The sequence below is a fragment of the Pygocentrus nattereri genome, chromosome 13 (assembly GCF_015220715.1).
Source record: "Pygocentrus nattereri isolate fPygNat1 chromosome 13, fPygNat1.pri, whole genome shotgun sequence".
Taxonomy (NCBI): Eukaryota; Metazoa; Chordata; class Actinopteri; order Characiformes; family Serrasalmidae; genus Pygocentrus; species Pygocentrus nattereri.
This window is the reverse complement of record NC_051223.1, coordinates 4,401,300-4,426,243: the sequence shown is the minus strand read 5'-3', so window position 1 is coordinate 4,426,243 and position 24,944 is coordinate 4,401,300. Positions and strand designations below refer to the sequence as shown.

At 38.8% G+C, this 24,944-nt stretch overlaps 2 protein-coding genes across 3 annotated transcripts in view; both read right to left on the bottom strand.

Moving 5' to 3' along the window:
- Positions 1-1,601: 1,601 nt before the first annotated feature.
- On the bottom strand, positions 1,602-7,004 carry lsm5 (LSM5 homolog, U6 small nuclear RNA and mRNA degradation associated). 2 transcript variants are annotated; one of them, XM_017704460.1, is made up of 5 exons: positions 6,934-7,004; positions 5,224-5,319; positions 5,088-5,115; positions 2,728-2,800; positions 1,602-1,830 (listed from the first exon to the last, which is right to left on the bottom strand). In XM_017704460.1, the coding sequence occupies exons 1-5, from the start codon at positions 6,977-6,979 to the stop codon at positions 1,798-1,800; spliced, it is 276 nt and encodes a 91-aa protein (XP_017559949.1). In that variant the 5' UTR covers positions 6,980-7,004; the 3' UTR covers positions 1,602-1,797. The 2 variants fall into 2 exon arrangements, with proteins under 2 accessions (XP_017559949.1, XP_037400157.1); XM_037544260.1 differs by lacking the exon at positions 6,934-7,004 and adding an exon at positions 6,823-6,904.
- A 5,859-nt stretch (positions 7,005-12,863) lies between these two features.
- The window catches only part of avl9 (AVL9 homolog (S. cerevisiase)), a 21,666-nt gene continuing 9,585 nt past the window's right edge, over positions 12,864-24,944 (bottom strand). Inside the window, exons 5-16 of the mRNA XM_017704530.2 lie at positions 24,707-24,796; positions 24,560-24,626; positions 23,282-23,322; positions 22,753-22,791; positions 22,586-22,655; positions 21,775-22,262; positions 19,994-20,128; positions 17,770-17,989; positions 16,486-16,603; positions 15,371-15,424; positions 14,108-14,196; positions 12,864-13,867 (exon numbers count right to left, since the gene is read on the bottom strand). Coding sequence (XP_017560019.1) covers positions 13,749-13,867; positions 14,108-14,196; positions 15,371-15,424; positions 16,486-16,603; positions 17,770-17,989; positions 19,994-20,128; positions 21,775-22,262; positions 22,586-22,655; positions 22,753-22,791; positions 23,282-23,322; positions 24,560-24,626; positions 24,707-24,796 — 1,530 coding nt within the window. The 3' untranslated portion in view covers positions 12,864-13,748. The remainder of the gene's footprint in view (positions 13,868-14,107; positions 14,197-15,370; positions 15,425-16,485; positions 16,604-17,769; positions 17,990-19,993; positions 20,129-21,774; positions 22,263-22,585; positions 22,656-22,752; positions 22,792-23,281; positions 23,323-24,559; positions 24,627-24,706; positions 24,797-24,944) is intronic.

The following is a 24,944-nucleotide window of genomic DNA, read 5'->3' as shown; positions in this document are numbered from 1 at the left end:
ACATCACGTGAAATAACCTCCCTCTGACTCACTTTCTTCTCTGACTTGATTTTCTTGTTGAGTCTCAGTGCTCATCGTAATGCACTGGCTGAGTAGTGTCACATATGATATTTACAACGCATGCAATTGGTCTGTGATTTTCCCAGGCCGCCAATGCCGTACCGTAAAGCTAGAAAAGCTACGCTGAAGAAATTAAATAATTCCTCATAGTTTATCGATTACAGGTACAGATCCACTTAGGACAGCGTCTAGTATATAGATATCACCTTTGCCAGAAGTCAGTTTGTGAAATTTCTGCCCTGCTTGATCTGCTCCAGTCAGCTTTAAATGCTGTTACAATAAAAAATAAACATAAGCACATGTACACATATAAACAAGAGCTGAGCCAGGAACTGGTGACTATGCAAACTCAGAGTAGGGCTGCAAAATCCTGAAGCTCACAGTACATAAAATCACATGCTGTTCCAAACTGCCTCATGAAGCAACATCAACACAAGAACTGTGTCAGGAACTTCATGAAATGGGTTTGCATGGCTGAGCAGCTACACACAAGCCTAAGCTCACTATGAGCAATGCCAAGTGTTGGCTGGAGGGGTGTAAAGCACCCCATTATTGGCCTCTGGAGCAGTGGAAACGGGTTCTCTGGAATGATGAGTCTTGTTTCACTGTCTAGGTTCACTGGATAAAATATGAAAGCGATAGCTGTATTGCAAAAACTTCTTGAGCTAATCTTCTTGAGGTACAATGCATAAGAAGAAAAAAATCTATATACATTACAGCAGCCTTCAATTTTGGGTTTACAGGTCTCCTCCTAGTCAAAGAGCTTGTACAACCTGAAACAACTGCCCAGCCTTGTTGCCAATACAGCTGCCTAGTTGAAAGGCTTATTTTAAAGGGACTTTACTCCTCACTATAGTAAGTAAAGCATCTACTATACTCCAATAGTGTTCAGAGACAGGCCCTAAGATTAAATCTTTACTGAAGAAATCAACATCCCGAGTTCAGATTGTTACCTGAATGCTTGGTACAAGCCTTAAAAGTCAGTGTGTTTACACTGGAGTGCTGCTATACAATGCAAATACATGCCACATTAGCTTGGTATCAGCATATATTGGCCATCGGGGCTAGTGATAAGTAGAATTAACTTAGTGGTAGCAAACAGGTAAACAAAAGTTACTTATAAGGTGAACTGCAAAATTTATATAATGACAAACACCAAATATAAATAATATCAAACATATAGTGTCAATATCTGCTCTGCTGCAGCTGTTGTTGAACTCTACACTGCCACAATGGCCACACCCTTAATCAGCCAATGAGAGCAGTGGTCATTAGCATACAAAACTAACCTTTTCTTCAAAGGACAGGGTAACCTGAAGGATCATCTCTAACTAAAGACAAATGTCATGTTATCGCCTTCTCCACCCTGCTAGCAAGGCTCCTACATCTTTTGAGCTGGAAGGGGGCTGGAAGGGGAGCCTGTTGAATATTACAAAACAAAAAACAATGTTCAAAGGACAGGGTAAAATATCAATTCATAAAATGTCTTATTCAAGGCCATTCTCATTCCCAAATCACACAGAAAAACATGGACACACAAATTTCTCTTTCGTATTTAATTATAACAAAAACTCAATTATCCAGCAGTCATTTCTCAATACTGCCGACAGGGTATGGAGTACATTACAACAACTCAGGAGAACGCCTCTTACAGAAGAAGAGAAACACAGAAAAGAGGGAAACTGAAAGGTGCGTATGAAGATGAAAGAAAAACTCAGGATGTTCGTCCAAATCGTCTCATACTTCCGGTCCTTCTCCTCCTGGGATTAACTACATTAAAAGAGAGAAAAGAACTGCATAAAACACCAAACAAACAGGTTTAAATGATTCATTTAGCATTTAAAGCAAACAACTAATGTAAACTCAGCCAATATCCTTACAGAAAAGTCTTCACTCAGCGGTCATCTTTGCAACGCCGCTGGGCAGTTATTTCCAGCCACGGAACAGAATAGAATTTAGAACCATGTCACTGTGTTTGCACACTGTGAAGTTAGACCTCTGCATTTAACCCACCAGTGAAACACACACACTAGGGGGGCAGTGAGCACACTTGCCAGTGGGCAGCCCTATCCACAGTGCCCAGGGAACAATTGGGGGTTGGGTGTCTTGCTCAAGGGCACTTCAGTCATGGACTGTCAGCCGAGGGGATCGAACCGGCAACCTTCCAGTCACACGGCTGGTTCCCTAACCTCCAGCCCACGACTGGTCCCACAGAAGACCAGACTCCTCTCTCTTTAAATGGGTAGAGACCAAAAAGCTCAAAACCGAAGGCCAAATTACGGTTTCAAAAAACGTGAAATGACTGAAAATCTGACAAAAAGTTCATGAATACTTTCTAGTGTTTGGCTGAGTAACACATAAAAAGGTGTTTTTTGGGTTGTTCTGGCTGCTGTGCTTGCAAAGATCTCCCAATTGGCTGCTTAACCAGCAAACTGATTGGCTCTTTTTATAGAAGGGCAGGACTTTCTTCAACAAACAGATGCCATCCTGCGTTTTCACAGTTCAACCAGTAACCGGTGTCCTCTTTCACAATGTCACAGTGCAATATAATGTATCACTATTCATAAATTATCACATCTTTCAAAGCCATTTTATTTGTTTACTTACTACAGAAAAACTCGTGTCATGTAAGCATATAAGTACTTTCTAAATCAGTGATTCCCTTACCATGGTTATGTTGTTTCCATTAAGCAGAATCTGATCCAGTTTGGTTATTCTTCTTCCCTCTGGCGTAATCTCACTACAAAAGACAACATAGAGATACTCAATTCAAGACTACTCTGGGCATCTTCTGAGGTTTTTCAGTACCCTGACTTTGATACAAGTTCCTCAATGATGGCTCTTTGTTAAAAGAGAACGTCTGAGAATATTCCAAAAGTTCTGTATAATTAACGGGTTAAAATGTAAACCAAGTTATTTGGGCTGGTTTAATGTAAAATGCTCTTTTAAATTGTTTTAGAAACGCATTAAATCTGAATGACTTAAGTCTGAATTGTTTAATGCTTATCAAAGCTACCTCATGCAAAGTTATTACCTGAAATAATTATGAATAAACCACTTGATGTCAGACACACAATAAGATTTTGGCCTAAAATGTTTTTTTTTTTTTCCCCTTTCATTTCAGATTCATCACCATTTTACCAATATCAACATATTGTATAAAACCCCATAAGACATATCTAGGTTCATTGGTAGGTTTGTGTAGTAAATCTGAAATCCAGCTTACCATCACCACCACTAAAGAAATCTAAACCTGCTTGTTTCTACACTCTTTGTCCATCTTATCAGCTCAAATTACCATATAGGAGCGCTTTGTAGTTCTACAGTTACAGACTGTAGTCCATCTGTTTCTCTGATACATTGTTAACCTGTTCTTCAGTGGTCAGGACCCCCATGGACCCTCACAGAGCAGGTACTATTTGGGTGGTGGATCATTCTCAGTACTGCAGTAACACTGATGTGGTGGTGGTGTGTTAGTGTGTGTTGCGCTGGTCTGAGTGGATCAGACACAGCAGTGCTGCTGGAGTTTTAAACACCTCAGTGTCGCTGCTGGACTGAGAATAGTCCACCAACCAAATATCCAGCGAAGAGCGTCCTGTGAGCACTGATGAAGGACTAGAGGAGAGAGTGTAGATAGAAAGAGCTGACCTTAAAGAAGTGGCTAGTCAGTGTATATACACAAATACACACAAGCAACAATCTCTATACATGGAAAGAAAAGTTTTCCATAGAGGGAAGAATGGATGTGAAGCACGCACACACACTGAGATGTCATGCTGTCAGCAGTGCAGTTCTTCCTTTAGATTAGTAGAGTTTTTGACTAGTTAAGTTCAGCAGTGTGGTATTTTGAAGGTTTTTCAGCGCAGGGTCGCGGAGACTGACCGCTTTGGTACTGTAATCTGGCAGTGAACAATAATTTGTTTGCTTCTCTAAGATATTGAATTAAGTCACTCAGTACCATGAACATAAATTTCAGAGGTGGACGAAGAACACAAATCATGTACTTGAGTTGAAGTAGAGACACCCAAGGTAAAATATTACTACAGTAAATGTAGAAGTCCTTACTCTAGACCTCAACTTGAGTAAAAGTACTAAAGTATTTACCTTCAAATGTACTTGAGTATAAAGTAAAAGTACTAAAAGAGTAATTCTGGCTCTGATGTCCTGGTATTTTTATAACCAGACTGGCTTCATGAACTCATTTCAGGTGAAAGTCCTCCAGCGTCTCTCTTGGTAAACCAGTCTTTTAATAGAACGTCGTTAATTAGTGACGCTGGCGTCTATTAAAATGATCAGAAGCACAAAACACTGAAGGTAAACAGTTTCCATCAGGGAGAACCGAGTGGCTCTGAAATCACTTTTTACACACAAGCAAAGTTTCAGTTTCAGATGACTTTGTAAATTAGTTACAAGCTGAATAAAAACTGGCTTTAAACTCAGGATCACAGATAAGTTTTCCTTTACTATGTTGATCTGTAGGCGTCTGTTCATAAACATAAACCAGCCCAAACTAATTTACTATAAAATGAAAGTGTTTGTATGAATTCAGAAAAAAAGAAACGCGCCAGTCACGACTGCATATGTGGACATATTTCTATATTGTGCTCTATTTACACAAAGTTAGGTTAGTTCATCATTTAGGTCGACGCATGTGCTCCCAAAGTTTTACGCTGCTGCGCTGACGTTGAACCATGTGCTGCACTGGGTCGGTATGACCAACAGGTCAAAACAAGCTCAGAACAAAGTGACCGCTGTGCCCTGATTGGTGCTCTGGCTTTGCGCTTCTTTCGTTTTGACATGTTACGTTTTTATACACACAGAAACCAAAAGGAACGACGTTGAGTGAAAGTCAAAAGTCGCCCAAAATGGAAATACTTAAGTACAGATACACGAAAAAACTACTTAAGTACAGTACCTAATTACATTTACTTAGTTACTGTCCACCACTGGTAAATTCTAATACCGAGCCCTGCTTTAGACTTTCCACGTGTGACTTGCAAAAAGGTAATAAAGGAAAATGTACTTACAATTCTGTCACATCCTCAAGCACCATGTCTGATGACATGGATAAAGGAAAGTAAGTGAAGAATTCAGCCTGTGAGGAACATTAGTGCTTTTGCAAATGCAGGACGGTACAGAACATGGAAAACTGTCAAAGGATACTGACAAAGTCATCGAAGCCCAGTAAGGTACCCACGATTTCTTTGTCGTTCTTCATGACGATGTGAATTCGGGAGCCAATGCATTTGTCCACCAGCTCTGAAACATAAAATTCAAGAGCACAGTTCGTGTTATTGGGTGTAACAACTTAACTGCTTACTCAAACCCAAAGGAAATGTTCAGCTGTCTGTATTTAGCAGTTATAAAGATTTTGCAATACCTTGATATTCATTTAGGTCACTACTTTACCACGGTTTACAAATAAACAACTTAAGTGATCACAGTTTTTCCACCCCATTTCTATAAAACCTCTAAATTAGTTCTGGTGCAATCAACAGCCATCAGAAGCCACAATTACTTTGTAATGGAACAGAATTTGGTTAAAATTTCATGTGATCACAATACAAATACACTTGTTTCTAGGAGCATCATGAACACTAAGGAAAGCAAGACCAGGACAAAGTTTTATAGAAGCACCAATCATGGTTTGGTTATAAAAAAAAATTCCAAACTGTTAACACCACGTGAAGCACTTTTAAATCCACGAAAAGAACATTTCACAGCTGCAAATCCACCCAGGAAAGGCGGTCAAATGTTAGTGGCCCATGGTAACTCTGAAGACTCCACAGCTTAGATGGTAGAAACTGCTCACAGGACAACCACATCCAGTCCAGATTAAATTCTGGCTGGAGTGGCTGGGGACTCAGCAAACATGTAGGAAAAAAAGCTTCTCTGGACTGATGAGATCTTAAAGGGGTTTCTGGCCTTGTTATGTTTGGTCCTGGTCAACACCCAGAGGTCATCACCCCCACAGTAAAACATGGTGGTGGTAGCTTCACGAAGTGGGAATGTTCCTCATCAGCAGGGACTGGGAAACTGAACAGGGGTGAGGCCAAAAATAAGTAGTTTCTCAAAGAGAACCTGATCCATTCTACTCGAGGGCATAGGAGAACGCATACACACAACTTCAACTTCAACAGGCACTTTAAATACATAAGAAATGCAGCACTGCTTTCCCTGCTCCTGCAACCTCCTCTCAAAAGGCAATTCCACAGATTTAACTAAACTAGATGTAAACTAAACATTTCAGAATGGGTTGATGCAAAGTGGTCAACTGCAGATATTCAGATTCCTTAACCGTGGTGGTGATAGGAACCAGGGGTCACCAGGGGTCTTCTGAGGTAATGTTTATTATGGTAAAATAGTGCTGAATCTCAAAAAAATGGTGAGGGCTAAGTTATACTGGCTTTCAACGCCCTGCATGTATCCCTGTATTAACGTAAAAAGATTGATAAAACGTTTTAAGCCAAAGTTTACCACAAAACTATCACACACCGACGCCTCAGACCTCAGGCGAGATACTCATTACCATTTCATGCGGTATCTTCTCTGAGGGAGCTTTTAGAGGTGGACGTCTGGTTCCTATCACCACCATTCCTGACTCGGTACGTTTGTCTAGAACGTGGAATTTCACACCAAACCGCTGTAAATGACTCCGTTTACTTCTTAAACTCAATTCGCCTTCAAGCAGTGCTCTTTTATTAACTAAACTCGGTCAGAGAGACGAACAGACGTCAGCACGTTTCCCTGTCAGACGCTCACCAGCGCACGGCTACAGAACAGGAACACGTACCACACCACAGCACACACGCCGCTGCCGGCATGTTGTGCCTGACTCTAAATCACTCTTAGGTTTTTGATATAATGTCATACCGAGTGGAAGCAGCTGAGAGGGATTTGAAGCCGGTGTTGCCGCCATTTTGCAAACTGCACCTTGAATAAATGTAGATAAAGCGCAGAGCGGCGCCACCTGCTGGTTGTTTTTTTAAACACTTTCAATCGCCATTCATTTCGCCATAGGGAATTCTTAAAAACGCATTAAAAAATCACGTAAACGCTTGTGAAACAGCCATACTGCGACAATATAAGCGCAGTACCCATAAACGCCGTATAACTGCAGACCATTTTTGCTGGGAAGTGGGACTGTAGCGATCAAAGTACAATTAAACTACAAACCCCATGACTCAGTGCCGGCGCAGCTTCATGGCAGTGTGAGATAGTGACGTCATCCGCGCGCCAGAATTTGTAGTCCGTTTTTGGGAAACACTCGTTAAAACTGCAATTCAGTCTTTTCCTGTCAGTTAAGCTTCTGAAACATTGATGTAGTGTTAAATATGCATATGAAAATATGAATATGGTGTTGATGCTGCATGTTACGATGTACGAAGTGCAGGGCGCAGTACCTCCAAGTCATTGTGAACCTACGAGATGAGGGCAAACGGAAGGGGGCGATCTGCCCATTTTGCTTCACTTATGTGCGGCTTCTTCTTATATGGGCGTCAGTGGATCGCCCCCCTGCTGGACAACCAGCTCAAAGAAAGAGGAAAAGAGAGGAAAAGGAAAACGAAGGGGTAAAAGACACTTTCCCAGCACACCAGTCCCTCACTTAGTACTATACTCGTATAGGAGTCTTAGTAACTTCAGAACATTGTTATAGTTTACTACAGACAGAGGTGGACGAAGTGCACAAATCATGTACTTGAGTTAAAGTAGAGACACCCAAGGTAAAATATTACTCCAGTAAAAGTAGAAGTCCTTACTCTAGACCTCCACTTGAGTAAAAGTACTAAAGTATTTACCTTCAAATGTACTTAAGTATAAAGTAAAAGTACTGAAAGAGTAATTCTGGCTCTGATGTCCTGTTATCATTTTTATAACAAGACTCTCTTCATGAAGTCATTTCAGATGAAAGTCCTCCAGCGTCTCTCTTGGTAAACCAGTCTTTTAATAGAACGTCATTAATTAGTGACGCTGACGTCTATTAAAATTTGACATGTTATGTTTTTATGCACACAAAAAACAAAAGCTTCGACAGATTTCTCAAAATGTAGTGGAGTAAAAAGTCAGATATTAGACTCTGAAATGTAGAGGAGTGAAAGAGGAGTGTTTTACCCATTTCATATACAAAACATATATTTTAACACACTTCCTTACTAGTCACAATTAGAAATAACCTGTTTAGTTATAATTAAGGAATATCTTAGTTGATGTGATACGATGTAATCAAGGCCAAGGGTGTTTTAGATAATGGTATAATGGCATAATAATAAAATGCAGTAGCTTAAGGCCGGCGTTTATTATTTTATGTAATGGTATATTAATGAACTGAAATGGCTGATGAAGGATGATGACATAGCACTTTTAGAAAAACAAACAAACAAACAAAGGTGTTTGTCACCGAAGGCCAAGGCTAAGTAAAGAAACATGGTGTATGTGAAAGATACAAAGACGTTGGCTGTGGCTGTAAGACAGATCAGGTGAGATGAGGTAATGGGGGTGGGTACCCCCTCCAGATCAGTATAAAACGCCTTAATGTTCAGTAAAAGATTGTACCTTTCCTTTCTCTGCCATTCTTTGTGTTGAATTATTTTATGAGAACACCAGCAGACTCTTTTTGTTGTCTGCTTCCTTTTCTCCTCAAAGGGCTTCTTAACAGCTGCACATCTTTCAGACTCCTAGTGCTCAACAGTCAACAGTGTTTGGAGTCCCATTTTCCCCCAGGTCTTTTAATTATCGTTTAAACTCCATTTTGAAAACTCTTGGTTTTCTTCCTTTGATTTTTTTTTGCTGATTATTTTATCCAGTCTCCAAAATACCTGCTGAAAAATGAGTAATTTGTACTTAATGGCCATTTCACTGTAAATGAATTCTATGAAAGATTCTCTAACTTTTCCACAGTACTGTACACTCTCAAAAAAAAAAGGTTCTTCAAGGGTTCTTTAGTAAAGAAAATGGTTCTATATAGAACACTCAAAGAACGCTTTGCATAATTAAAGAGCTCTTTGCATCATGAAAGATTTTCAGATTGGTTGAGATGTGCTAGACACACTATTATGCCCAAAAGTATTCGGTCACCCATCCAACTCATTGAAGTCAGGAGTTCCAATCACTTCCATGGCCACAGGTGTATAAAGCCGAGCCCCTAGGCCTGCAGACTGCTTCTACAGGCATTAGTGAAAGACTGGGTTGCTCTCAGGAGCTCAGTGAATTCCAGCGTGGTGCCGTGATCGGACGCCACCTGTGCAACAAGTCCAGTCGTGAAATTTCCTCACTACTAAATATTCCACAGTCGACTGTCAGTGGGATTATAACAAAGTGGAAGCGATTGGAAATGACAGCAACTCAGCCACGAAGTGGTCGGCCACGTAAAATGACAGAGTGGGGTCAGCGGATGCTGAGGGGCATAGTGCGCAGAGGTCACCGACTTTCTGCAGAGTCAATCACTACAGACCTCCAAACTTCATGTGGCCTTCAGATCAGCTCAAGAACAGCGTACAGAGCTTCATGGAATGGGTTTCCATGGCTGAGCAGCTGCAGCCAAGCCTTACATCAACAAGCGCAGTGCAAAGCGTCGAATGCAGTGGTGTAAAGCTTCTGGAAGAATGGTCAAAAATTCCCATAAACACACTCCTAAACCTTGTGGAAAGCCTTCCCAGAAGAGTAGAAGCTGTTACAGCTGCAAAGGGTGAGCCGACATCATATTAAACCCTATGGATTAAGAATGGGATGTCACTCAAGTTCATATGCGTGTGAAGCCAGATGAGCGAATACTTTTGGCAATATAATGTACCTTTTGAAAAGGGTTCTTCTATTGTTGTTACATGTCAAGCTTGTTACAACAGAAGAAAAATTTTTGGTGCTATATAGAAACATATAAAACATTCTTAAACTTTGTCATGATGCAAAGAACTCTTTAATAATACAGAAGTGTTCATGGTTCCATATAGAACCATATTCATTACTGAAAACCATATTGTTAAGAGTGAAGAGTGAGGAAAACTCGTTTTGACACCCAATCAAGCCACGCTTTTTTATTTCCTTTATAAAAGATTTTAAAACTACAGCATATGTCTGGAAAATTATGTAAACTTCATTTCTGTGGGAGCAGTACATTCACATACATTATACACTTTTAAATATTTTACTTGAAATACAATTATAAACATTACATATCTGATTTCCGATGGGATGTTAAAGCACAAGAAACAAACAAAAAGTACATACAATCACTTCCAAAAGACAGTGGAATCAGGATGACGTTAAATACAGTCCTGACAATAAATATTATAATGAGGATCTGCTAACACGTTTAGAATCGTATCTAATTCTGAACAGCATGCTGGAACAAATCACCATGGAAATTCATATTTCTAGAAAGCTGGAAATGCAGATATGTTTATACAGCGTAGCTAAAGTATGTTCATTCATCCCCTGTGCAACTTTAAAGAAGATAAAAGTCTTTAATCAAAATAAGGTTTTAAAAAGTATTCATTCATTTAATAGAAGGAACTCTACGGTGGGTAAATACTGAACACTGCCAAAAATAAACACCACCTGCATAATCTTACATTAATTCATCACTGATAAATCTCTAACTCTCTGGAAAGAGCGGAAAGTGTCCGAAGGAAATAAATGAATAAACCTGTTCATCACAAACAGAGCATAACAAAAAGGACAGAATAGACTAAAATCTCGCAAAAGCCAGTATTTTATGGTTACTGTGATGTTAGTTCTGAGCACAAATCAGGAAAAAATCTAAATGTTTTGTGGTTATTTCTGCTGTGTTAGGTGAGCAAAAACTCGGACGAAGTAAAATCTGGGCAACTGGACTTTTAAACAATAAAATAAATAAATGTATTTTTAAAAAATCCCCTTTACACAGTGAATAACAACGCAATTTGGTGTCTCCAACACAATACACACTACCTTCAATGGATATTGTACATATTTTTCAAAATGTCTGTGTAAATCAGTTGTTGAGATGTAAACAAAGTCATTCAGGATGGTTTGATGTGAAGTGGTTCATTGTAGAGAAACTTACAGACTGATTTCTTTACAGTGGTGATGATGGGAACCAGGGGTTGTGATGTTGACAACTCAAATATAGCCATTTTATTTACTATGCAAAACCTCCAGGGATCCTGCAAGCTTTTATATGCAATGTCGATTATGGTAAAGGAGTAATCGTCTTGGACACGAGGCAGCATATTCATAACCATTCCCTATAAGCTCCCTGTGAGGGAGCTTTTAGCGGCATTAAACGCTTAAGACGTCCGGTTCCCATCACCTCCACCGTGAGAATTCTCTAGAATGGAGCGTTTCACATTAAACCACTCTGAATACTTTTCTTACATGATAAACGCTTAATTATGTAGAAATCAGTGGAACTTCTCTAACAATTTACTGCAGAGTTTAGCGTTTGGCCTCATGAAACACCACAACTCATCAGTTAATTAGCAAAGCCTTAAGGAGGTTTAGAACAGGGGAAAGGCTAATCTCTATAGAGCTGTGGCCTGAAAGGAACCCAGTTTGACACCCCTGTTCATATGCATGTTCTAGCCCATATTACCTACCTTATTTTATATATAAAATGATCGGTTGATCTGTATTATCCCTCATTTAAAAAACGTTGTCCAGGGTGGAGCTAAACTGCTGTAGGCTTAGTAGGCCGATCATTGTAAATGCTACATGCATATATAAAAACAGGCTGTTTTTTGCAGTTTAGTTTCCAGTATATGGACTGTAATGACTGGAGAGTAACGGATTTTAAAACTAACAATATTAACATACCACTTCAAACTGTTTCATTAGGAGGGAAAATGTTCCGCACCCATTCTTTTCTTTCTTTTTTTTTTCTTAAAGTTCTTCTGTTACTATTAATTTAGCATTAATTTTCCAAACTAAATAGTTTTGCAGTACACATAACAAAGCAGTACGTTTCCTGTCATCACTTGCTTTAATTCAACTCCACAAGTCAAACCTGGAGTCATTCTCTCAAATCATAAACCCTTATATTAATATCAAATTTATTCATGTATGCATTCTGTCCACTTCCCAACAACAAGGTTCATTAAAATTTCCATCCAACTTCAACGGAACGGTTAAAAAAACTTTGGTTTCTTGTCTGATATAAAGAAATAAGACTACATTAGTGTGACAGATATATAAATATAGGAGTGCATGAAGAAAAAAATGCTGATTTTCCAACTGATTTTCCACAAAAGGAATCCCTAATTGTCCCTCCCTCTAGTAGTGGGAGGGATTATATCAATTATATCGCTGTATAATTAATAAAAATGGGCTAATGTTAGCAGGGACTGCCCTGCTTGCACATTACATTGCATTTCAACTGGTATGATATGTTTAGAAAAACGTTCTTGAGGCAAAGTACAAATGTATTTTATAGGAGTAGTATAATATATTGTTTGTTAATCAGTATCACGACACTTGCTTTCACGCTACTGATATCACAGGTTTAGCAAATGAGCCTCTACGCAGTCCAGATGAGTTTCTGTGGGCACTTTGATGAATCAAGGTATTCATGTAATCCAACAACAAATCCAACTTTACCCATCTTTAACCATGTTACATCTCTGATAATAATATACTTTAAATATATCGCGCAGCATACTGCAATCACAACATGTAGAATATAAACACAACGTGACATTTTGTTCAAATGGTGCGGTTCTGGTATGTATTTACTAACTCTGTACTGCATAAATAATGAAAAACTTTTTTTTTTCTTTATTGAAAACAGCCGAATAATATAGATAGGAATATAAAAAGATAGAAACATAATGTCATTTCAGGGGGGTAATTTGCATTTTGGTGCCATATGTAAACAGTAAGTGCCAATGAAATTGTAATCTTTAGTACATACAATGGGAATAAACCAATTCAATGCCTGTGTAAAAAAATAAACATGTATAAATGTTTTAAGAATATAGAAAGGAATACAAATTTAATTACACTGATAATGTGAAAACTGCAGTGTCTAAAGTGTCCAATGGAAGTTTTTTTTTTTTTTTAATTTACTTCCATTATATGCACTCAAAATGAAGGTCCATTGCCACATGCTGTTGCTGTAATGGTAGCAATTATAACTTATCGTTGTGCAAAACCCACTAAATCTAAACTGGTTACTCGAAAGCCTTCAGACTCTCAAAGGAAAAAGAAACGCTTATCTTCTAGTCAGGCTGGAAAAAAATTAACATTAAAATTAACATAACGGATTAACATTAACGGATTAACAGTAAAGGGTTCATAAATGACGTTAATGTTTCCAAATTTGTTTTTTTTTTTGTGGATAGGCATTGCTAAATTAGTTAGTCCAGTAGAAATAGAAGCTTTTAATGTATATTAAAACAACGTTTTGCGTGACTTGCCTGGCCTTTTCAGGCCTGTTTAACACGACTCTGAAGAACTTAAGGCTGCTAGCTTCAGCACAATACTCTCATGGTTAGAGATGATGCTTAAAGAAGCAGATGTAGAAGACCTACCATGGTGAACATTTTGAAGCTGACCACTAAAATCAGATTGCTCCTTTGAATTAAAAGGTACATGATAAAAGTAAATGAATGCTATGATGAATATCTTGTTGGCCCAGATGAATACAGGATTATAGTCAGAATGGAGAATGATGGAGAGCAGTAGTGTTTAGAGTGCTGACTGAGGTGTAAATGAGGTCACTGTTTGCTTGCTGTAGAGTCTGGAGCTGGACTGGTTACGGCAGGCTGAGCCAGTGTGGAGAACCAGGAGGACATGGCAGACTTTGCACTGGTTAAAGCCCCTCCCACTGACTGACCTACAGCAGAAAATATACGTATAAAAGCAAAAGCTCAGCACTGCACAAATATATTTACACTACTTTTCAAAATACTGGAATCAGTGTTTTAACTAATATAAAACACTCATGGAACTAATTATGTTCTGTTGATTTTCTAGGTAAAAACATGCAACTAATAATATACTAATAATAACTAAATCAATAAAAATGAGAGCAGTAAACAAACAAATAATCATTTTTTTTCTCATTCATACTCACCTACGGCTTTCCCGGTCTGCACCACACTGCGGCTGGTGGTGATCACAGCGTTCCCCAGCTTCTTCCCACGCTCACTGTTCTGCACCGAACTATAGATACACACACATTCTCATGATTTTCATACCCCTAGAATCCAAAGTCACATTTTGTAGTTGACAGTAAGTATATTATTTCATGTTGTAATAAAAGGGATAATTAAAGTTAAATAATGAATAGAGATTCAACATTAAATAAGTTGGTAAACTCTGTATGGCACCAGAGGGCAGTGTAGTAGTAGATGTTTTGCCCTAATGTGACTCAGATCTGGTGTTTTCAGGGCTGTGTGGACACACAAATCTGATCTTTTCAAATCCGACTTGAGTCAATTTCACGTGGTCCTAGATCGGATACGTATCCGATTTGTGGCCAATGTGAACATTCAGATCAGGATTCATGTGCTTTTTTCCATCATTCAGCGTTACCATGGCAGCAGCGCCGAACAGAAGTTAAAGCCTGTGAACAGTGGAAAAGAAACATCACCTTTTTCACCTTCGTGTGGCTCTAATAATGAACAGCTGAGATCTGATGGGACTTAACTACCTTCTCAGCGAAGGCTCATTCTGACCGTTAGTCTGTTTGGTAATGATGCACGTGACGCACGCCATTCATTGATATGACGTGACTGAGTAGGATGTATGCATCATTTCATTTCAGGATGCCAGTTTGTTCACATTTATGACCGATCTGAATCACCTAAACCAGTGTGAACCATCCTGTCAGTGAGATCGATTTTCAGCAAAAACTCCGGTTTGAGAAATGAGGCTTTAACGGGAACGTAGCTTAAAGGCTACCGCACACATTGCACAAGAAGCGCTGCTCTAATCTACTTGAATGGATTTAAGAAAAACTTATATTGATTTATATAACACATCACATCTTGATAAACAAGCTTGTTTTGAGCTAAAAGATTTTAGGTGCGATCTGACTAGGCTAGTAACAGAAAAGATTAGCATTTGTCTGTTGATCTTACAAGACTTTAGACCGCCTGCTGTTCTCTCTGTAAATTTCAAGACACATGACACCTACTAACGTTTACTGTGGTCTGGTTCTCTATTAAATTTTATACAGGAACAGAGAGGTAGCGCGAGGCGAAGCTGAACAGAAGCAGCACGTCAGCACCATCCTTTAAAAACACTGCTTTTATTGCGGGGTTCAGCAGTCAGAGTGAAATGAACACACTTTATTATAATGGACTAAATCTATAGTAACAGCTGTTTTACTTACTGAGAAAGGCGCAGCTTCACATCAGCCACGCTGTATTGGCCTTGGAATGGATGTCTGAGAGGAAAGCAGAGAAAAATTAATTCCATATTTTAAAACTTTTTCCATGAGGCAAAGGTACATAAACATAAAAACTACACAAGGACTACAAAGCACACAGGCTCCAAACATTTTAGGCTAAAAATGGCAAAAAAAAAAAAAAAAAAATCATAGTTTTGGCTAGAAGAGTAAAAACTTCATGCTTTTGCATTTTATAAAATATGCAATTTATTATCTAATACTTTACAAATCATTTTAAAGCTAATTATGAGTTAGCGGTTAAAACATTTCCTTTAAATTACACAAATGCCCAAAGGTTTTTATATTTACGCTGTAGACTGGGGTTCAATCCCCACCAGGGCAAGCACCCTACACTATACCAATAACAGTCCTTGGGCAAGACTCCTAACACCACCTTAGCCACCACCTGTGTAAAATGATCAAGTTGTAAGTCGCTCTGGATAAGAGCGTCTGCTAAATGCCATAAATGTAAATGTCAAGGGACATGTGCCCTCCACTTTTTGAAATTATGTGAGATAATTTTGGGGGTCTTTGGATGGCTGTTGAAAGCAGAATAGGAAAACAGCCACCAGATATCAATCATTATGTAGTTGTCCATTACAATATAAAACTCTGACTAAAGCCAAGTAGATTACTTGTTAAAACAGTTTTATGTTTGAATTGCTGTATGTGAAGTTGGTTGGCCCCGCCCACTCGTCAGACCAAATTTGCACCCCAGCCTAAATACAGCTTTTAAATGCCTAGAATTGATGTCGGCAAAATCATTGACGTTATCATTAGAGGACTTCACTGCATGCAGGAGAACTGTGGTTACATCAACAAGATACAATGTAGCAGTATGAGAGGCTACAGTCATAAGCTAAATGTGATTAACTGCAATTACACAAAATAATGAATGATTTTATTTAGTATAACATCCTTATATCATCTACATAAAAAGAATTCACCATTCCTTCCTATTAGAGCATCAGTCCTATTGGCCCTGCCTATACAATGTTAATTAATGAGACAAACCCCTGACCCCTGTGTCATTCTGCCTGTGCTGTGGACGGACGTACCCTGGAGTAATTTCTGCCATGGCTGGATGCTTGTTGCTGAACCACACTCTGTAATTGTGTGTAATCTTCCAGGCGGAGATGAAGGCCGAGCTGTAATCTGCCAGCAGCTTCTCATTATCTGGGCAACGAAAAACAGAGCTCCTAAAATTAACTGAAGGCAGATCAGAATGTGACTGATAGGACTTTAGTGGCTGATACCAGGACTGATTTGAAGGCTGGCTTTATGCAGTGAAACTACAATGTGTCTAGCTGCATGTTTCAACAGTACAACTTCATAGTTACATCAAACAAATAAATAATAATAAAAAAAAACACATTCAGTTACTCCACCAGTTAACCAAATATGGAGCTTGTATTAAAAAAAATAAATAAATAATGAAAACAAAAATACACTATAGCGTTCTCACTTTAAAGTCACCCGCGAAGTGCAGTTTACATATATGCATCATTTTTATTACCTTCGTGTGTATTACCATTTTTAATGCTTTATTTATACACCAATCAGGCATAACATTATGACCACCTCCTTGTTTCTATGCTCATTGTCCATCTTATCAGCTCCACTTACTGTATAGCTGCACTTTGTAGTTCTACAGTTACAGACTGTAGTCCATCTGTTTCTCTGATACTTTGTAATGTTACTATTTGGATGGTGGATCATTCTCAGCTCTGCAGTAACACTGATGGTGTGTTAGTGTGCGTTGCACTCGCCTGAGTGGATCAGACACAGCAGTACTGCTGGAGTTTTTAAACACCTCAGGGTCACTGCTGGACTAAAAAATAGTCCGCCAGTCAAAAATATCCAACCAACACCGTCCTGTCACCACTGATGAAGGTCTAGAGGTTGACCAACCTAAACTATGCAGACATGAGCTGCTGTCTCTGACTTTGCATCTACAAGGTGGACAAAGAAGGTAACAGAGTGGACAGTAAGTAGTCACAGTGTTTAAGAACCCCATCAGCACTGCTGTGTCTGCTCCACTCAGACCACCACCACATCAGTGTTCCTGCACTGCTGAGAATGACCCACCACCCAAATAGTACCTGCTCTGTGAGGGTCCATGGGGGTCCTGACCACTGAAGAACAGGGTAAAAGGGGGTAACAAAGTATCAGAGAAACAGATGGACTACAGTCTGTAACTGTAGAACTATGTTAGCAGTAACATATTAGACTGTAGTGTAGATGCTAGCTGTGACTGTAAATACAGCCTTAGTGTATTAATGTAATGTATGTGTAAATACAGTGTGAACTTATTGTTAGTACTTTAAAATACTAGCACGTGCCTTGCTGTAGTGTAGAGGCTAAAAGAGAGTGTAAATACAGAGCGAACTGTGCTCTAATCCACTCGTCTCCTCCCTCCCAGCCCGTTCCATCCAGAAACACATCCTCCCTGTTCTCCGTGACGTGTTTGAGCAGGAAGTCGGAGAAGCGCAGGTCCGCCGTGGATAAACTCAGCATCCTGCGCAGCTCTGGATCATCTACATGGATACGAGCCTCCTCCACCTACACAACGGCACAACAACTGAATTGGGGGTACAGAGAATAATTTCCCTTTTTAACCTAATTGTACTTTGTAAATTCATGCCTGCACAACACGTTCCAAATAGTTGGGACAGTAACATGTAACTGTGCTACATCACCTCTCCTTTAACAACTCTTTATAGTCATAGTTGTTGTGGTTTGCACACTTTTCCAATGAGAGGCAAGTCTGGACTGCAGGAAAGCCAGTTTAGCACACTTTTTTTTTTTTTTGTGCACAATGTGGCTTACCACGTTGTCTAGAAGACAGCCCCAAAACATTCAGCATCAATGATGTGTTCACAGATGTGCAAGTTACCCACTATTACCCTCCCATAAACATGACAGTGGCTAGTTTTTGAACTTTACACTGAAAACAGTCTGGTTGATCCTTTTCTTCTTTGGCCCAGGAACATGACGTCCATTATTTCCATAAACAATCTGAAAAGTAGACTCAACAGACCACAATACACATTTCCACTGTGCATCAGTTCGTTTCAGAAAAGCTCGCGCCCAGAGAAGTTGGCAGTGTTTCTGGATAGTGTTGTCATATGGATTCCATTGTGCATAATACAGTCTTAACTATATAACAATGGTTTAGCAACACGCTCTCAAGCCCATGTGGTGATTTTATCTAAAAACCATCTCAGCGTTCTGTGGTTTTCGACCTTGTCCTTCATGCACAGAGATTTTTCCAGATTCCCTAAATTGTTTGATATTACTATGTACTATAGAGAGTGAAACACCAAAAACCCCTGATATCGCTCACTGAGTAACACTACTCGTGAACAGCTGGACAAACTGCTGATCCATTTTTTTGGTAAAGTGAAGAGCCTAGACCAATCATTGCTGATGAAGGACTATGCCTTTCCTGGCTGCTCCTGTTATACCCAAACATGATTACAGCACCTGTTTAAGATGTTTTATGTACATTTCACAATGTTTCTAGTCTTAAAGTACCAGTCCCAACTGTTTTGAAATACATTGCAGGCATCGATTTCAGAATGACTACACTGACCCAAAAAAAATCTTGAATTTGACACAGTAGAAGATCACATATCTCGTCTATAAAATGTCAAATTTGATTGACACAACTACTCCTGTGGTTAATTATCCTGGTGACAGATGTGGGTGTGCTCAGCACCTGCTGTTCTGCATTCCCCCAGGTATAACTACACCTCAGACAGGTCAAGCTGCTTCAGCTCAGATCAGCTTTCTAAACTTCTCTGCAAAGCAGCTGGTTCAGGTTTGGCCTGATAACATGATGACACACTTCACTGGCCATAAACAAGAGAACAACAAAAATGCATGGGTGATATCAAATTTCTATTGATTGATGTTGCCTTTTCTATACCTCTTTTCCAGACAAAGTAAACTACAAATTACTTGCTTACTGCTTGTTTGGTTATTTAAAAAGTTCTTAAAAGCTTTTTACTGGAAATAAATGAACTGTTAAGGCAGTTCAACAAAACAGAGCTGAAGGTTTACTTAAAAAGCTTAAAACGTCTATTACTATGGCTCTGTGGGCATCAGCATGTTAAAGTGATGTCTTTAGACAGTCCGAATTTTCGAAAGTTGGAGTGCTGTTTAAGTGAATATTTTTCCCCATTCTGAAAAGTCCAAGTTCCAAGTCATGAATACGGTATTATCTTTGCCATGTGTACAAGCATATCAGTAACATATCTCCACTTCCATCCTCACTTCTGGAATAAAGCTTGCTAGACTTAGGATGGACGTGGACAGTTATATTTATGATTTTATTACCATATTTTACAGACATTTCCCCTTTAACTAATGAAATGTATACAACAAAACAACATTTTATGACTTTACTATACATTAAACTATGAACTTGATGTACTTCATGAATTTGCCAGAGGGAGATAAAGTAAGAGATGGGTGGAAAAGAGTGAAGAAACAGAAAATTAAAGAAGAAGAAAGAAAAAAAAAAAGAAAAAAAAAGCTAATTCTGGAGAGAAAGGTACTCACATCTATAACGGCATCACTGAGGTGTCTCTGCTGACGGAAGAGGATGTTGGTTGCCCCGGCAACAAAGCCTCGTACTCTCACATCAGACAGAAGGTGATGCTGTTGCAGGGCCATGTAGGGTAGGCACAAGTAACCCTGAGGACAAGATCAATCAGGAAGTAGAAGTCACTGCAGCAGTTAATCTTACTCTTACACACACAAAAAATTTTCTATATATATATATATATATATATATATATATATATATATATATATATATATATATATATATATATATATATATATAGCAACAACTAACAAACTGTAAAAAACCTTGTTAAGTACTTGGCCTCTTAAACTCCTTGAGACCACCGGTGGTTCCAAAACACACTTCGTCATATTCTCCATAACTTTCATATTCCATAAGCTCCATTCAGAAGCTGGGTGTCGTATGAAGCTGTACCTCTTCTCTCCAGTCTAATAGACGGTGATGTCATTTTAAACCCTTATAATAAAAGAAGCTGAATTCACTATTTTTTTTTTTTTTCTACTGAAAGTTTTTTTTTCCACTGAAAGTTTATAGTTTATAGCCCAAATCTGGGCTATAAACTATAAACAGATGGCGTGTCTTCAGTGATCTGCTCTGTAAAAAATATTTTTATAAAATAACACAGAGCATCTGACATTTTTGGCTTTCAGCAGTAAATTGTAAGCATATAGTGATATGTGTATGATAATAAAACACACGTTCTGTTCATTTGAGGGGAGCTTTTACCAAAAAATAAATAAAATTAATTTAAAATGTGCATTTATTTCATGCAGTTTCTGCATAATTTGCCTTGGTCATGTGAATTCAGATGGAAAAACCAAAAATACACCCTGGAGAATAAGAGGTTAAAAACGTTTAGTTACTTGCTTGTTAATTCTCTTCTTGCTACTTCTTTCTTTTTTTTTTTTGAGTGCCTTCCCTGTTGTGGGACTAATAAAGTCATATCTTATCAGAACCACTGCCTTTACTAAAGAACCATTTTTTAAGATTGTAGGGACAAACTAGAACAATCTCCATGGAAACGGCAGAAAGGAAGCTCTTGATATAGAGCAGGTTTGTAAAAAGTCATAAGCAATTGTAGTAAATGTGGAACATTTCCAGCATAATTCCACCATTTTTACATTTTTTTATAGAATTTCTGCATAATTCTGTCACTGAGATGTAAACACTCACTGTTCAATGTAAGGAGACCCCCCCCCCCACCCCCACAACTAACTCCTTTGGGCTTTGTGTTTAGCGGAGATACTGCTTTCTGACCGCTTCTTCTGCGCGACCCCTTCTGTTGTGATGTCAACATATTTTATTCCTATAATTAGTCACTGTCCTTGACTAATCGACAGTTTTCAAAAGGGCCAAAAGTGAGGACTCCCCGGGTTGTTATATAGGTTTTGTTGGTTTTCTAAGTGAAAATAAGAAAACACATCTTTTACAGACAACACACTTTGGCACAACTGCCGATTACTTGCTTAATTCAACATATAACAAATACAAATATAACAGAAATTCTGGTCATCATATTTTGTATTTTATATTTCATTCCAACAGCAAGTAAATAAAAACTATGCAGCAACATGTATATTTATATCATTTAAGCTCACTCTAGAGGATGTGTTAACTTATTTTAACTTAGAAAATCAATAAAATGTGCAATTTGAAAGGGGCTGTTCAAACTATTACATGCGACTGTCTTAGTGGATCAGTCTATGCAACCCCTAGAGAGAGTGAGTGAGTATATGTGTGTGTGCATGTGTACCTTAGTGAATATCGCTAGCGGTAGTCCGTACTGGTCCTCCTCCAGTCCAGACACCAGCCCCTGGGTCAGCTGACCCTGTCCTGTGACAGACTTGGGCTGCACTGTGATTGGCTCACCGGACTCTGCCTCTAGATGCTTTACTGATCCCTCAGATCCCTCCCCAGCCTCCAACACGCTCGGGTCCAGCGTCTCCCAGTCACTCTCAGAAGAGTCCGGCGATGTGTGTGATGGGGGATGCGGCTGAAGGCGGTCCTGAGGGCTAGCGGAGGGCTGCGATTGGTCAGCCACAGACGTATGGTTGTCTGAATGGTCAAAAGCACTAGACTCACGATCTGTGGCATCAATAATGTCAGTTTTAGAGTCAGTTTTAGGGTTGAGCTCTCCAGCGCTGGGGCTGATCCTGGCTGGGTCAAGACTTTCTGGGGTTTCTGATATGCTGCTCTTACAGTGGTAGTGGGAGGAGTCGGCCAGCCCGTGCTCAATCATACCTGCACATACACGGTACATATATTAATGTGCAACCACATAGGACATACTGCTGTCTGTAAAAGGAACGTTTATAGTCTTCATTTTATTATGTTTCCGTGTTGCCAAAGCATATATGCATTTTATCATACTTTATTAATATTTACTGATGCGTAAGCAAAACCTCTAATGAACAGTAATCCAGAAAAAAAAGAAAATAATCTGATTATGCATGCCGTCAAATGAATCTTACTCTGATTATTACTCTGGCAAAAGAACAATTTACTGCACTTTTCAGTGTAAAGTGAATCTGACAGATTTTTTATGGTTGAAATGTGCCTCTCACCAGGGAATAGAGAGAGGACAGTCATTAGCGTTCCCACTAATCTGTTTACAGGAGACACATAAAACAGGACCTGCAGGGAGAAAGAGGTTTAAACACATTCTTACACGAAGACAGCTTCATCATACTGAGCAACTTCTGCATAACTGAAACTAAAGATCATCCCACACCTTCTTTTCCAGCAGGACCAGCTTGAAGAGAATTAGAACCTGTGACAGAGATAAAAGGGGGAATAAGACGGAAAAATACGTTTTTAATAATATTTTAAGATTTCTGATCTATTTTAATATCTTAAAGCTTTTAAATATGCTTTACAATACAATATTACTTCACTGTTATTTGAGCTAAAGCCAGCTCTTTTTGGGCTAGATGTTTCTTCTAACTAGTTTAACAGTTTTTAGGTAAAGATCGCCATTCATACTTCTAATCCAGGATAACTGGCTAGGTCTTTCTTTCTAAAGAGACCAGACGTTGTCATTCTGAGAAAGATTCAAATGACTGTCAGAGAGTGAAGTAATCAGCAAAGAATAAGTAACTACATTACAATTTGAGAGACGTCATTAGTAATTTGTAATTAGTGATTATTCTTGTTTAGGAACGACGCCAATACTGTGTATCGTATACTTACAGTATAGTAACTTACAGTATAGTATATTAAAATGTGGAATACAAACACGCCCCTTTAACTAGCATACTTACCTTGTGTTTAAAGTGCAGTATTAAATCCCGGGGAGACAATCCTGCAGAGAAAAAGAAAGCGCACAGCTAAGCGGGAAGCAGGGTGTGAAGCAGGGTGGTTGTACAGATGAATCTGTCCATCAGTGGTCAAGAAGACTCTACAGTGATTTTTGAGCACAGTACTCAAACCGCAGCTGCTGTGAAACCAAACCTTCTGACCAATCAAATACAAAGTAGGTTTCGGGCTCATATTCTATATAACTCCATTTTTACCCCTAAATTCCAGGGGAAAAGGATTTATTTTAACCCTTTGGAAATAAGCAGGCGGTCTTTCTTACTGCGCCTTCAAAGGAATGTCTCGCCACAAAAATAAAGTAAATGTACACCTTTTTTTATTTTTATTTTTTACATTTAGCAGTGAAACTACACATACAACATAGTAGGCTTGAGCTGAATGCATCATCGTGTCCATCTACTCGGACTGTCAATCAAGCTGGAGGATGTAAATGTCCAAAAACAAGCTGTTAAGATGTCTTTGTGCTAAATCAGCCTTTTCGCACTGTCTGGTTTCAGAACAGTGAACAGAAAAGTGAACTGTTTTTAACCCACCAGTTGTCGTGCTTGTTAAACTGATAAAGCCTTGCTGCAGCTTGGGGGCATTATGAGTGCCATATATGACACTGAAGGCCCCAAACAACTGCACAGCTGAAGATATGTATAAGTAAAAAAATGGCACTTTCAAGACTGGATCAATTGGCATCTTTAGTCCCAAAATATTTATAGTGTTGTTAAAAGGAAAGGTGATGTAACACAGGGGTAAACATGCTCCTGTCCCAACTTTTTTGGAACGAGTTGCAGGCATCGTATTTGGAATGAACATATATTTAAAAACCGGGATAAATGTCAGAAGGTAAAATATCAAATATGCTTTTGCACCGTTATCGACTTGATACAAGTCAAACAGAAAGTACTTATCACTGCTTTCTGCTTTTATTAGCATTTCACTTACTGCCTCGACGTTTTTGGAATTTTTTGTAGATTTCTAATTCACCCAGAAGACATCAGTGACCACCCAAATTTAATTGTGTAAAACCAGGCTTATACTATCCAATATCTATCCAGATATATCTATATAATATAATATCTATATACTATCCAAATTCTCTTCATCAATGTTATACATACTAATTCTTTTATAATAAATCATGAAAAGGCATGAAAAAAAAATTGACTTTACTTCAGTGGATCTTTTAGCAGCCTTTGTATATGTGAATGACAAGGTTAGGAATAATGATTTACCTAGATACACCTGAGAGCCCTCCAGTGTGGTGCCTCTTAAAGAACCGTTCATGTGATCATATAGCTCCTACAAAGAAAGGGAGGAAACAAAGATGAAAAAAGGAACATTTACAGAGCACAATTTGTGCACACAGTATTAAATCTTACCTTTAGGATGGATATCTGAGAGAAATCTTTCTCCTCAAAGTAGGCATGTGTGATGAGCTGGAGTTTGGCCTGGATTAGACCATACAGAGGCTGCAGGAGAAACGGACAGATACTGTATATTGCTGTACTGACTGGACAAAACACAGGGCCATTACTTTACTGTGACTGGACAACTCAAAATTTCACTTCTGTCTGGAAGAATGATTAGCATTTTCCTCTGCTATGCAGATCAGTTTAG

Bases quoted from the DNA above. Each gene is read 5' to 3' on its own strand.
- lsm5 (XM_017704460.1), bottom strand. From the start codon at position 6,979: ATGGCGGCAACACCGGCTTCAAATCCCTCTCAGCTGCTTCCACTCG. The intron at 5,320-6,933 runs GTATGACATTAT...TTTATGTTTCAG, and splicing joins CTCTCAGCTGCTTCCACTCG to AGCTGGTGGACAAATGCATT. The intron at 5,116-5,223 runs GTATCCTTTGAC...CCATGTCATCAG, and splicing joins GGGCTTCGATGACTTTGTCA to ACATGGTGCTTGAGGATGTG.